This window comes from Pongo abelii, chromosome 1, assembly GCF_028885655.2.
Source record: "Pongo abelii isolate AG06213 chromosome 1, NHGRI_mPonAbe1-v2.0_pri, whole genome shotgun sequence".
In the NCBI taxonomy this organism is placed as follows: Eukaryota; Metazoa; Chordata; class Mammalia; order Primates; family Hominidae; genus Pongo; species Pongo abelii.
In genome coordinates, this window is record NC_071985.2 from 47,653,406 (window position 1) to 47,665,198 (window position 11,793).

Sequence of the window (11,793 nt, forward strand, 5' to 3'; positions counted from 1 at the left end):
GCTCAAGGCCAGGTGTGGCGGCTCACACCTGTGATCCCAGCACTTGAGAGGCCAAGGCGGGAGGATTGCTTGAGGCCAGGAGTTTGAGACCAGCCTGCAACATAAGACTCCGTCTCTTCCTCCCAAAAAAAGAAAAAGAAAGAAAGAAATATGGGCTCAAAGCTATGAAATGAGCTCCTCCAGTGTTAGAATTTCTCTAGTTTCTTCACTGGATGGAAGGGGTGGCCATTCTCACACCTGAGACCCTATCATCTGCAGACATTTTGCCAGGGGGCTGCACGCTGCGCCTCACCCCCACGAGTTGCCTCACACACTCGCAAGTGGGTTGGCTCCTAGAGTGCAGTGAGAAGCCACCAAGAGGTCAGGCAGGGTGGGAGTGGAGCAGTAGGGGTGTCTGGGATGCCTGCAGGAGCACAGCTTTTCTTAGCTTCATGACTGCATGGGCCTTGGCTTCTCAGCCCACATTTTACCAGGTATACATGTTCCCCTGGGGGGTGCCCTTGATGACCCTTCTGAAGCCCTGAGCATGTGGGAGGCTGTGCCCACATGGCCAGTATTCTTCTGGGGAATGAGAGCACAAGCCTCCAGCGTTGCTTGTCAGGTTTATTGGGTGCGGATTGAGTCGCATGCTGTCTATCAGCAGGGCCTAAGGTTGGGAGCAGGGAACAGCTGAGAACTCTGCGGGCTCTGGAGTTGAGGGGCCATGCTGGGGCCATGTGGGAAGAGCCTGACTCCCTTCCATTTTGGACAGTTTCCATGTGGGTTATTTGGGGATGGTGCACTTTGCTGTCATCACCAAGCATCTCCAGAGTACCTGCGGTGTGTAAACCACCTTGCTGAGCGTTCTTACTCTCTCCTGCCTTGGTCAGGGGCTGGGAGCTCCAGCTATGCAGCGCTGTCAGTAGTCTCAGAAAGTACACAAGAAGGCTGCCCTGTAGCACCCCCCACCATACACCAAAGCCCCCAACCCCAAATTAGGAATTCTGTGTTGAGCCCCTGTTTTTCAGGGGATTAACTGTGCTCCAGTATGGGCAGGAGCTGAGTGTCTGTTTGGGTTTTTGTGTATAAGCCCTTGAACATTCTCAAAAGTATGTTTCCAGAGATGTTAACCTAAGGGGGTGAAGTTATACTTGCACTCCATCCTCACTTGTCATTTTCTCCTCCCTTCTCCAACCCCATTTCTGGGTCACAGTTTCCCCACAGGTCTCTTATAACTAGGAGGGGTGGATGGAAGGGTTCCCTTAGAACTCATCCAGCAAAGGCCAGTGGAGACAGCCAATGTTTCCCCGGAGCGGGGGCTTTGAAGTAGCGGAAGCAGGTATGGGATGGGCTGGGAAGGGTCAGAGCTGGGATAACCAAAAAAGAGGGTTGCTGGCAGGTGCTGAGACCCAGTCCCTGAGCCACTGCCAGAACAGGAGTTGAACTTCAGTCTGAGAATGGCTAAGAAAGGGGCTGCTGGCCTTTTGGGGGAGGCTGCAGTGAGTCTGTGGCTGGCCTGAAGGAATGCTGTTGGCTGAAGTGGTAACTCTTCAGCAGGGGGGAGGCCTGCTCTATGGTGGGGGGCATGCCCTCAACACCCTCTGCTACATACACTTTGATGTGAACTTGTCCCCTGGTCGGCCACGTCCCCTAAGCTGTGAGGGCAAGACTGTTTCTCATGTAGCACTGTGTCCCTCATACAGTGTTGACAGAAGCCTCTTGGTGAATGGGGCCATGAATGGATGAACGAGCAAGGCCCGCAGCAGGATTCTTGGTGGAATGGCTTGAGAGAACAGAGTCCTGGCACCCACAGGGCCCAACAAGTATAGCTCCCTACAAGTGCTAGTTGCTATTGTTGGTGGGGATAATACCTGTCCCTGTCCCACTCCACCCTGGCCTCTGTCACCATAGGACTGGGGTGGGTTTGGGGGAGGCTTCTCAAAGCAGCCTCATCCCTTCCCAGCTTGTAGCCCTCCAGGCAGGTCTCCAGGGCTTAATACGTGGTCATTTCATTTTCCATGGAAAAGCACACAATGTAGTTCCATTCTGGGTAAGAACAAATTTCACCCTGCTAAGCAATACCAAGATACTAAGCAAAGGAGGCAGGGGCTCAAATAGGAGGAGGTTGGGGCCCTACTACCTGCCCTCGAGGCTTAATCACTTCTCAGAAGGACCCAGATTTTTACAGCCTATCTCCTAGTCAAGGCTTTCTTGTCATCGGGATCTAGGTTTGAGTCCTGGTTCTACCACTTACAACCCAGTGAGGATCCCCAGCGGGATCAGTCCCATTGTACATATGAGACAACAGGTTCAGAGGTGCTAAGTGTCTCAGCCAAGGTCACAGAGCTAGTTAGGGGCAGAGCTGGGATTTGCACACAGGCCAACTGTCTAAAGACCCAGTGGGCTCATATGCCACTATGGGCAGAACTTTTCCGGAACAGCCCCCAGTTTTCCTGGCAGCCGTAAAGGGAACCTGTAGTTTTCTAGGGGCAATATCAGTTGTTACAAGATCTGAATCTTTAATGTCTAATGAGCTAGGCCTAGCCTCAGTAGAGGACTCCTGCCCCACATTCCACCAAGGGAAACCGGCATTACAGCCCCTACCCAGGATAGCTGGTGCCAGGAATCCAACTTTCCCCATAGGACAATGGACCTCCCTTAAACTTGTCTATTTATTTATTTATTTTAAATAGAGACAGAGTCTCACTCACTATGTTGCCCAGGCTAATCCTGAACTTCTGGGCTCAAGCAATCCTCCTGCCTCAGCCTCCCAAAGTGACAGGATTACAGGGGTCAGCCACTGTGCCTGGCCCCTCCTTAAACTTCTTTTCCGGAGACTCTAGAATCTTTCTTTTTGGTGGAAAACAATAAAAGATTTGGCACTCCACATGGAATGCGGCAGGAGACTGCAGTGGGTGAACTCCCCCGGTCCCTTCCAGCCCTGGGCCCTGCTGCCTGCCCTGCCCAGCACACCAGCCCTGTAAGGCATCCGCTCTCCCAGGGGACCTTTGACAGGCCCTCCAGCCCATGGTCAGCTCTTTCCTGCCCTCCTTTGTAAAGATAGATGAGACTGGCAGCTGCAGTGCCTGGTATCAGGAAGTCCCCAGGTGGCTGGAGGGAGTGGGCCAGAGCCCCAGCTCTTGCTGGGACAGCTTCATGGGAAATGCAGGGGAATGTTCAAGGGGCTCCGAGACATGGTGGAGGCGGGTGGGGAGACTGATGCAGGACGCGGATGGACAGGCGGTAAGGAGTTTGTGCGTGAGAGTGGGACTGGAGATGTCACATATTTCCCTGGGGCTTTCCTGGTAAATATAACTTTGGTCAAGGAGAAACCAGCAGTAGGCCACAGCCTAGGCCGAGGTAAAAATGCTGTCTTCTAATGAGCTCCAGATCCACACAGACTGCGGCTTTCAATATCCTAGGGGACTTTAGCCAAGGCCTAGAAAAAGTCTCCTAGAAGCAGAGTTTGGAGACCCCATAGATCCTACCCTCAGCCTGGAGCTCGAGCTAGGGGCATTCCGGATGCCTCCAGATGAAAAGACTACACAGATATCACCAGGCCGCCTTGAGGGGAGGTAGCAAGGGTGGCATCAAACCGTCGGAACTGCCATCACCTCAGTCTTGCTTTGGGAAAGGAATACTTCTGAATTCATGGCAGTGGTATCACCTGTGAGGTGTGGTCATTGCTAGTCAGCCCTGCCCTCCTTGGCTCTGCCCTCTCCTAGGCGAGTGGCTGGAAAGTGACCTCTGCAAGCACAGGCAGACCCGTATCTTCCAACCTCCTGCTGGAGCCGTTCTCCCCAGGGTCTGTCTGCAGACTTCCTCCCTTGCAGCTACGTGGGGCCAAATGACTCTGCAGAGAGGGAGATGCCTCCTCCTCAGGTGATGGGTCACAGGAAGGAAAGAGGTGACCTCGGTGGGGGACAGTGTGGGCTGGCAAGGTATCAGTGGGCTGTGGTTGCCGAATGCAGCACACAGAGCCTCTGTCCCTTGCTCTCAGCAAGTTCTCATTTTAAACTTTCTGGGTAGACAAATAATCCTCTTCCTCTCATCTTTTGCCAAAGGAGGTGGTGAAATGTTCTCTCCTCTGTTTAATCAGATAAGACTTCTAAAGAAAGCAGCACCAGAAGGGCCAAGGTAAGGGAGAAAATGCTGTGCTCTGCCCATCTGAACCTATCAAGGGCATTAAACTCGGATCCTAATGCACGTGGCAGACACAGAGCAACATCATGTCACCATAGGCCTGGAGGAGATGGGGGCAAGGAGCCGTTTCTTACCTCTGAGCCTGATCACTAGGTACCTCAGTGTGTCACAGGTCAGTACAGGCTTTCAGAGGTCATCCTTTCCATTTCCCTGCCTCCATCCAGGGACTCCCAAACCACCCTTGAGGGCTTCCCCTAACCCTAATGCTTTTCACAAAGGGAAAAAATAACTGTTGCTACCTAGTTTTCTCATCAAGAGGCCTGTGGACCTTTACTGCATGGAAGTTCTTTGTTATATCTAACCTAAACTCCTCCTGCTATAAGGGATAGACAGTTAAGTAAGGTCTAGCGACAGAAACACAGGCAAAAATAACCTCTGGAGGTCACCGGGATGTACCATCAATTCTGGAAGCAAGAAGAAGTTTTCCTAGCCTCCCTTTCAGATTAGCACGAAGGAAGCAGCTCTGCTATGTGCCGGCTCCGAGGAGCTCAGCTCAACAGAAATCCCAGCCCTGGGAGGACTCTGGGCTCCTTCTCCTTTTAAGGCAACGTTTGAGTGCTCAGGGCTACACAAGCGGCAACAAGCCCCAGCCCCTCTCATTCCTGGCTATTTGGAGGAAACTGATGATTAATCAACCCTTTCCCTCCCACCCCCAGCCTGTTTTTCATTAGGTTCTTTTTAAAGTGTTGGCACACCTCCTCAAGAACAGACACTTGGCAGATCCTTGCCAACTAGGACCCTAGTGTAGGGGAGGTAACTAGGAGGGAGTGGGGAGTAGTCCTGGATTAGGATAAAGGGGAGAAGTCAGGATGTGGGGTGTCAGGGAAGAAAGAAGGTTAAATTGAGGCTGGGCGTGGTGGCTCATGCCTGTAATCCCAGCACTTTGGGAGGCCGAGGCGGGTGGATCACCTGAGGTCGGGAGTTCGGGACCAGCCTGATCAACATGGAGAAACCCCATCTCTACCAAAAATACAAAATTAGCTAGGCGTGGTGGCACATGCCTGTAATCCTAGCTACTTGGGAGGCTGAGGCAGGAGAATCGCTTGAACTCAGAAGGCAGAGGTTGCAGTGAGCCGAGATTGCGGCATTGCACTCCAGCCCGGGCAACAACAGTGAAACTCCATCTCAAAGAAAAAAAAAGAAGAAAAGAAAAGAAAGAAAGAAGGTTAAATTGAGTCCTGGCTAGGGGTGAGAGGGAAGGGTCTGAATGGGAGTCCTAGCTCTGAAGGGGGCTGCGTGAAAAGAGGAGGCTGGTAGGTGAGGCTCCGTGGGCAGCTGGGCACTTGGGCACTCCAGGGATGCTGGGTGGGCCGAGAGGAGCTGCTTTGGCCCCTGATGGGGAAGATTAGAGATGGTTACATTGACTTGGTGGCTGTTAGTGAGACAGTCAGGTCTGAAACCCAGCTTTTCCCGAACTTGCTAGGTGAAGTCAGTTAAGTCATCATCTCTCTGGATCCCCAGTTTCTCTCCGAGTGAAGCCTACAAGCGGCATGGGAACTCTGGAAAGGGAAGCTACGCAGTGCACAGTGGGCTCTGAGAACTCCTGAAATGTGCACATTTTGGGAAGGGAAGGAAGAGGGGAGGGCAGGAGTCTTTGCCCTGGAGGCCTAATCTCTAGACCATGGGCCTAGAGAGGCTGGTCCCTCCAGCTCTCACCTCGAAGCTCCAAAAGTGGACAGAATCAGTGATGGAACTGCTCTCAACTTGATGGGATCAAGGAATAGGAGAGGGAATTTCCTGGCCAAATTATGGGCAGATCCTAAAAGGGCTGATCCATTGGGTTTCCTTGTTTCCATTCTATTTGCATACTCCTCTCCTTCTGTCCCTTTCAAATCAAGGCTCAGTAAGGTCACCATCACTTCTGCGCCGGGGTCAAACCCAGTTGATCTGAGGATCAAACCCAGTTCCCTGGGGGCCTGAGTGAGTGTGAGGGGGAGCTCTCTGCCTCTTGCTCCATCACCATAGCCCCAGTGGAGCCTCCAGTGCAGCTGGACCTTGGGGCCTGCAGGGCAGGAGGCTAGAACGGATACATTCCAAGGCCCTGTCTCACTAGGCCCTGTGCCCCTTGGCTGCTTATTGTGATTCTAGCAGAGGAGCCAAGGACTCTCGCTGCTAAAAAAAACCCAGGGGCTGGTCCCCAATGGCATGTGTTTGTGGTGCAGGTATAAACCGTTTCCATAGGACTCACTTTTCTTTCCATTCCCTCGGCGAAGAGTGGAGGTTGAAGAAATGCTACTTGGGCCCGAGAGTGCGATAGAGAGCTGCTTTCCTTTCTTCCCCGCCCTCTCCCCACACCCCAACCTGGCACTCTTGAAAGAAAACTTTTTAAATATTCAAACCGTAATCTCTTCCTCTTGAAAAACCTTTAGGGGAGGACATCACAGCCTCCCTTTAAGTCCCAGTTGCTCTGGGGTCACAGTTGGACAGTTAAGTCTAATGTCTACTCTATGTCTAATGTATAACTCTGCCACTTCCTCTGCTTCTCTGATGAAGATGAGAAGCAAGTGCTCTTAAAACAGGGCTCAGGCTCGGTGCAACCTTACGGAGGAAGAAACAGGGATCCATGGAGGTGTGGGTAGCTTATGCTGTGTACAAAACTCAAGCCCCCGGCCTGGCACGGTGACTCACGCCTGTAATCTCAGCACTTTGGGAGGCTGAGGTGGGTGGATCATGAGGTCAGGAGTTCGAGACCCAGCCTGACCAACATGGTGAAACCCCATCTCTACTAAAAATACAAAAATTAGCTGGGCATGGTAGCGTGCACCTGTAATCCCAGCTACTCAGGAGGCTGAGGCAGGAGAATCACTTGAACCCAGGAGGCAGAGGTTGCCATGAGTCAAGATCGTGCCATCACACTCCACCCTGGGTGACAGAGCAAGACTCTGTCAAAAACAAACAAACAAACCAAAAAAAACCTCAAGCCCCCATCGCAGCTCAACTGACCCGGTCCCATGGCCTCTCTCACAAACTTCTCAGTGTCTCAGGGGTCAAAATTGAGTCACAGAATCCAAGATCTAGAATCTGGCAGAGTCTTCCAGAGATCAGCTGACCCAATGAATTCCAGGGCTCTCCACAGAGAGGTGCTTGTCCTTAGCTAAGTTTTTACTAAAAATAAGGACAATACTGTGAATTTAAAAAAATACGCATATTTGCTGTTAAGGTATATTCTTTACTCTGTTATGCCTACCTTCTTTAAAATTAGCTCCTTCTTATTTTAATGAGATGATGATGGTAGACAGAATTTTAAAATATCGGACAGGCATGGCAGCTCACACCTGTAATCTCAGCACTTTGGGAGGCTGAGGTGAGGACTGCTTGAGGATAGTAGGATTTTGAGTCTAGCCTGAGCAATATAACAAGACCCCTATCTCTAAAAAAAAAAATAACAACAATAATAATAATAATAATTTACAAATATCCTTAATTGGCAAAATAAAATGTTAGCATATGTTAGCATAGCTTTTTTTTCCTTTGGAAATGTATTGCCTTATAAAATTTCTGTATCTTAGAACTATTGACCTACTCCTTAAAAGCAGGGGCCAGGACTAAGGTGAAGGGATGTGAGGCACTCACCTTGGGCACAGAATATAAGCGGATGCCAAAAACTCAGTGAGCAAGATAACAGGTATGCACCACCATGCCTGGCTAATTTTGTATTTTAGTAGAGACGGGTTTCTCCATGTTGGCCAGGCTGGTCTTGAACTCCCGACCTCAGGTGATCCACCTGCCTCGGCCTCCCAAAGTGTTGGGATTACAGGCATGAGCCACCGCGCCCGGACTTCATGTATATTTTTAAAAATAAAACTAATGCAAAAAGTCCACAATAAACACCAATGCAAAATTTTAAAGACAGGATCAGTGTTAGTATTTCTCCTTTTGCCTCAGGTTCCAATGTGCTTGGCAGGGTACTGCTTGGAAGCAGTCCTTCTAAATCACCCATGATAGGAAAGGGCAATTCTGGGCCTGAGAATACTCCATAAAAGGAACTGCCACAACCTTTGCAGGTGTTTGTTTGGTTGTCTCACAACCCTGAGGCCTTGAGTCTGATGTCATCCCATTTCTGCAGCTTAAACCTGAGTGCCTCTTTTGCTGCCCTCAATGGAGACATCCACCCCACTCTCCCAAACAGCACAACTGTCCTTCAGAGGCTCAAGGGCAGTTATGTAAGCGCTCCCCCACACATCCCCATACTCATTCCTCTCCCTCTGTAGCCAGCTCTTCATGTTTATTTTTCTTTTCTGAATTCTTAGGAAAGCAAGCAAGTGGAGACCAAGACAGATGCCAAGAATGGAGAGGAAAGGGGCAGAGATGCCAGCAAAAAAGCCCTGGGCCCCAGACGGGACTCAGATCTGGGGAAGGAGCCAAAGAGGGGTGGTTTAAAGAAAAGCTTCTCTAGAGACAGAGATGAAGCTGATGGCAAGAGTGTCGAGAAGCCCAAGGAGGAGAAGATCATCCGGGGCATTGACAAGGGCCGGGTCAGGGCTGCAGTGGATAAGAAGGAGGCAGGGAAGGATGGGAGAGGAGAGGAGAGGGCAGTGGCCACCAAGAAGGAAGAGGAGAAGAAAGGGAGTGACAGGAACACAGGCTTGAGCAGGGACAAGGATAAAAAGAGAGAGGAGATGAAGGAGGTGGCCAAGAAAGAGGATGATGAGAAGGTAAAAGGGGAGCGTAGGAACACAGACACCAGAAAAGAGGGTGAGAAGATGAAAAGAGCAGGTGGGAACACAGACATGAAAAAGGAGGATGAGAAGGTAAAAAGAGGAACTGGGAACACAGACACCAAAAAGGAGGATGAAAAAGTCAAGAAGAATGAACCCTTACATGAAAAGGAAGCCAAGGAAGACAGCAAGACCAAAACACCCGAGAAACAGACGCCCAGTGGCCCCACCAAGCCCTCTGAAGGACCGGCCAAGGCGGAGGAGGAGGCAGCTCCCAGCATATTTGATGAGCCTCTGGAGAGAGTGAAGAACAACGACCCCGAGATGACTGAGGTGAACGTCAACAACTCAGACTGCATCACAAATGAGATCTTGGTCCGGTTTACTGAGGCTCTGGAGTTCAACACTGTGGTTAAGGTGTTCGCCTTGGCCAACACGCGAGCCGATGACCACGTGGCCTTTGCCATTGCCATCATGCTCAAGGCCAACAAGACCATCACCAGCCTCAACCTGGACTCCAACCACATCACAGGCAAAGGCATCCTGGCCATTTTCCGGGCCCTCCTCCAGAACAACACGCTGACCGAGCTCCGCTTCCACAACCAGCGACACATCTGTGGAGGTAAGACGGAGATGGAGATCGCCAAGCTGCTGAAGGAGAATACTACCCTGCTCAAGCTGGGCTACCATTTTGAGCTGGCCGGGCCCCGAATGACCGTCACCAATCTGCTCAGCCGCAACATGGACAAGCAGAGACAAAAGCGGCTGCAGGAGCAAAGGCAGGCACAGGAAGCCAAGGGAGAGAAGAAGGATCTGCTGGAGGTACCCAAGGCTGGGGCCGTGGCTAAGGGCTCCCCAAAACCTTCACCTCAACCATCTCCAAAGCCCTCTCCAAAGAACTCACCCAAAAAAGGGGGTGCTCCAGCTGCCCCACCTCCCCCTCCCCCTCCCTTGGCTCCACCCCTTATCATGGAGAATCTGAAGAATTCACTCTCACCAGCTACGCAGAGGAAGATGGGAGACAAAGTCCTCCCTGCCCAGGAGAAGAACTCCCGTGACCAGCTATTGGCCGCCATCCGCTCCAGCAACCTCAAGCAGCTCAAGAAGTTAAGTAGTTGTGGGCATGAGCCAACAGGGCGGGGCTGGGTAGGGGCTGGAGGAGAGGGCAGGACTGCAAAAGGGAAGGCATGCAGAGGAGCTCATGTCGACTGCAGATGATATAGACTCCCAGGGCCTATAGGGGACTTCAGGTCATCTCATGCATCCTCCTGCCTGCAGGCAGGTCACACCTGTACATCCCCTAGAGCTGAGACTCCACCCTTCCTTTAAGGAGCTTCCTTTAGCCCCTCACTCCATGCTTCTCTTTCATTCTGCAATGAAGCCTGTTTCTCCTTAAAATGGAGAAATGGCCTCTACAGAGTAGTTTTGCCTCGGATCCTTCCTTTAAGTCTTCTCTTCTCCATTTCCCCAAACAAAAATGATCCATGTTTTACTTAGCCTCCTCTCAGGACCAGCCGAGTCCTACAGGTCAGTCCATCCGAAAGGTCTCTGGGAGATTCACCTCTCAGGAGAGTCTACCTTTGCCTAGCCAGTGCCATGGACACAGGAGCCATCCCTGGACACCCTACTTCTCCAAGCCCTGCCTCCCCTGGAAGTCTGGCTGGGTGACAAAGTCCATGATCGTTTGTCCATTTGGTTGGATACCCAACCCCCACAACATCATCTGGGACAAGATATCATGAGATAAAGGAAAATCTCAATTGTAATTCCAGGGGTCACTCGATGACATCCAATTTTTACAGACAATGAAAAATGCTCCCTCAGTGTCAACACCTCATTCACATTCCACAGACATAACATATCGCAGTGTCTTGTGTGTCCTTCCGGTAGGGAGGGAGGTGAGGTGGCTGAGCTCCCTTCTCTAACCTGTCTCTACTTTGCCCCTACAGGTGGAAGTGCCCAAACTGCTTCAGTAGGACCAGGCTGCCAGGCACCATCTGCCAATGCCATGACTGCTCAGGCCTCACCTCCCAGGGCTACACAGACCCTGCCCACCCCGTCCCTGGCTGACCTGCTGTGGATGTCCCTATTCTGCCATGGGAGAGTCAAGGCCTGGGTCACGCTCAAGGAAGGATGCCTTATCTCTTCTCACTTTCCTTTTCTTGTCTCTGAGGCTCTCCAAATTTTGCTTTAATACCTGGAGCTCAGGTTTCCAGACAAGAAGAGTCCTTTTAGCACATCGCTGAGAAGATGGCACTGTCCAGGGCCCATGTAGCTGGCAAGCTGCAAAAGGCCTGTGATCCAGGAAAGATGTCCCACAGGGACCACATCCACCCCAGCCCCACTGCCCTCCAGGGCCAGGATTCAGGCCTCTGAGGAGCCTATGGGGCAAAGCTGCTGGGCCAGTGGCACTCTGTGTGGGAAAATGGCAGAAAGATGGAGAGGCATGGGGGCCCAATGGGGAGCGTGGGGAGGGGCTGAGGATACCCCAAAGTCCAGGCTAATCAGAGGACGTGGCAGGGGCAGTGGCCTGGATGCACAGTGCCTGATGGGAGTAGGCTTCAGACAGGAGGAGTGGGACAGACAGCAGCTGGACTTGAAGGTTTGATGCCAAAGTAGACATTTTCCTCACATCCACCTGCTGCTGTATGAATGGCTGTGTATCTGTTTTTCCATAAGATTTTGATAATATATACAAACCTTTAGCTGTGAATGACTGTGCCCCACCTGTTGTCCTGAACTGCGAGTCCTGATCCTAACCCTGGACTCCCTGGAGGACTCTAGAAGCTCAGGTTCCCTGCCACACTATTTGAGTTGGCCACGAAATAAATTCACATCCTCAGAAAGTGCAGCATGGAGGAAAATCTGAACTCTGAGCAGAAGACTCTCCACTGACCTGGTTGTCCAGGTCTAGAAGGCCAGGCCTCTACTAGGTCTGCTCCTGAACCAGTCC

General features: G+C 51.5%; 1 protein-coding gene across 1 annotated transcript in view; it reads left to right on the forward strand.

Moving 5' to 3' along the window:
- The window catches only part of LMOD1 (leiomodin 1), a 50,231-nt gene extending 38,678 nt beyond the window's left edge, over positions 1 to 11,553 (forward strand). Inside the window, exon 2 of the mRNA XM_054548257.2 lies at positions 8,433 to 11,553. Within this exon, the coding sequence (XP_054404232.2) occupies positions 8,433 to 10,058 (1,626 nt within the window). The 3' untranslated portion in view covers positions 10,059 to 11,553. The remainder of the gene's footprint in view (positions 1 to 8,432) is intronic.
- Positions 11,554 to 11,793: the final 240 nt, after the last annotated feature.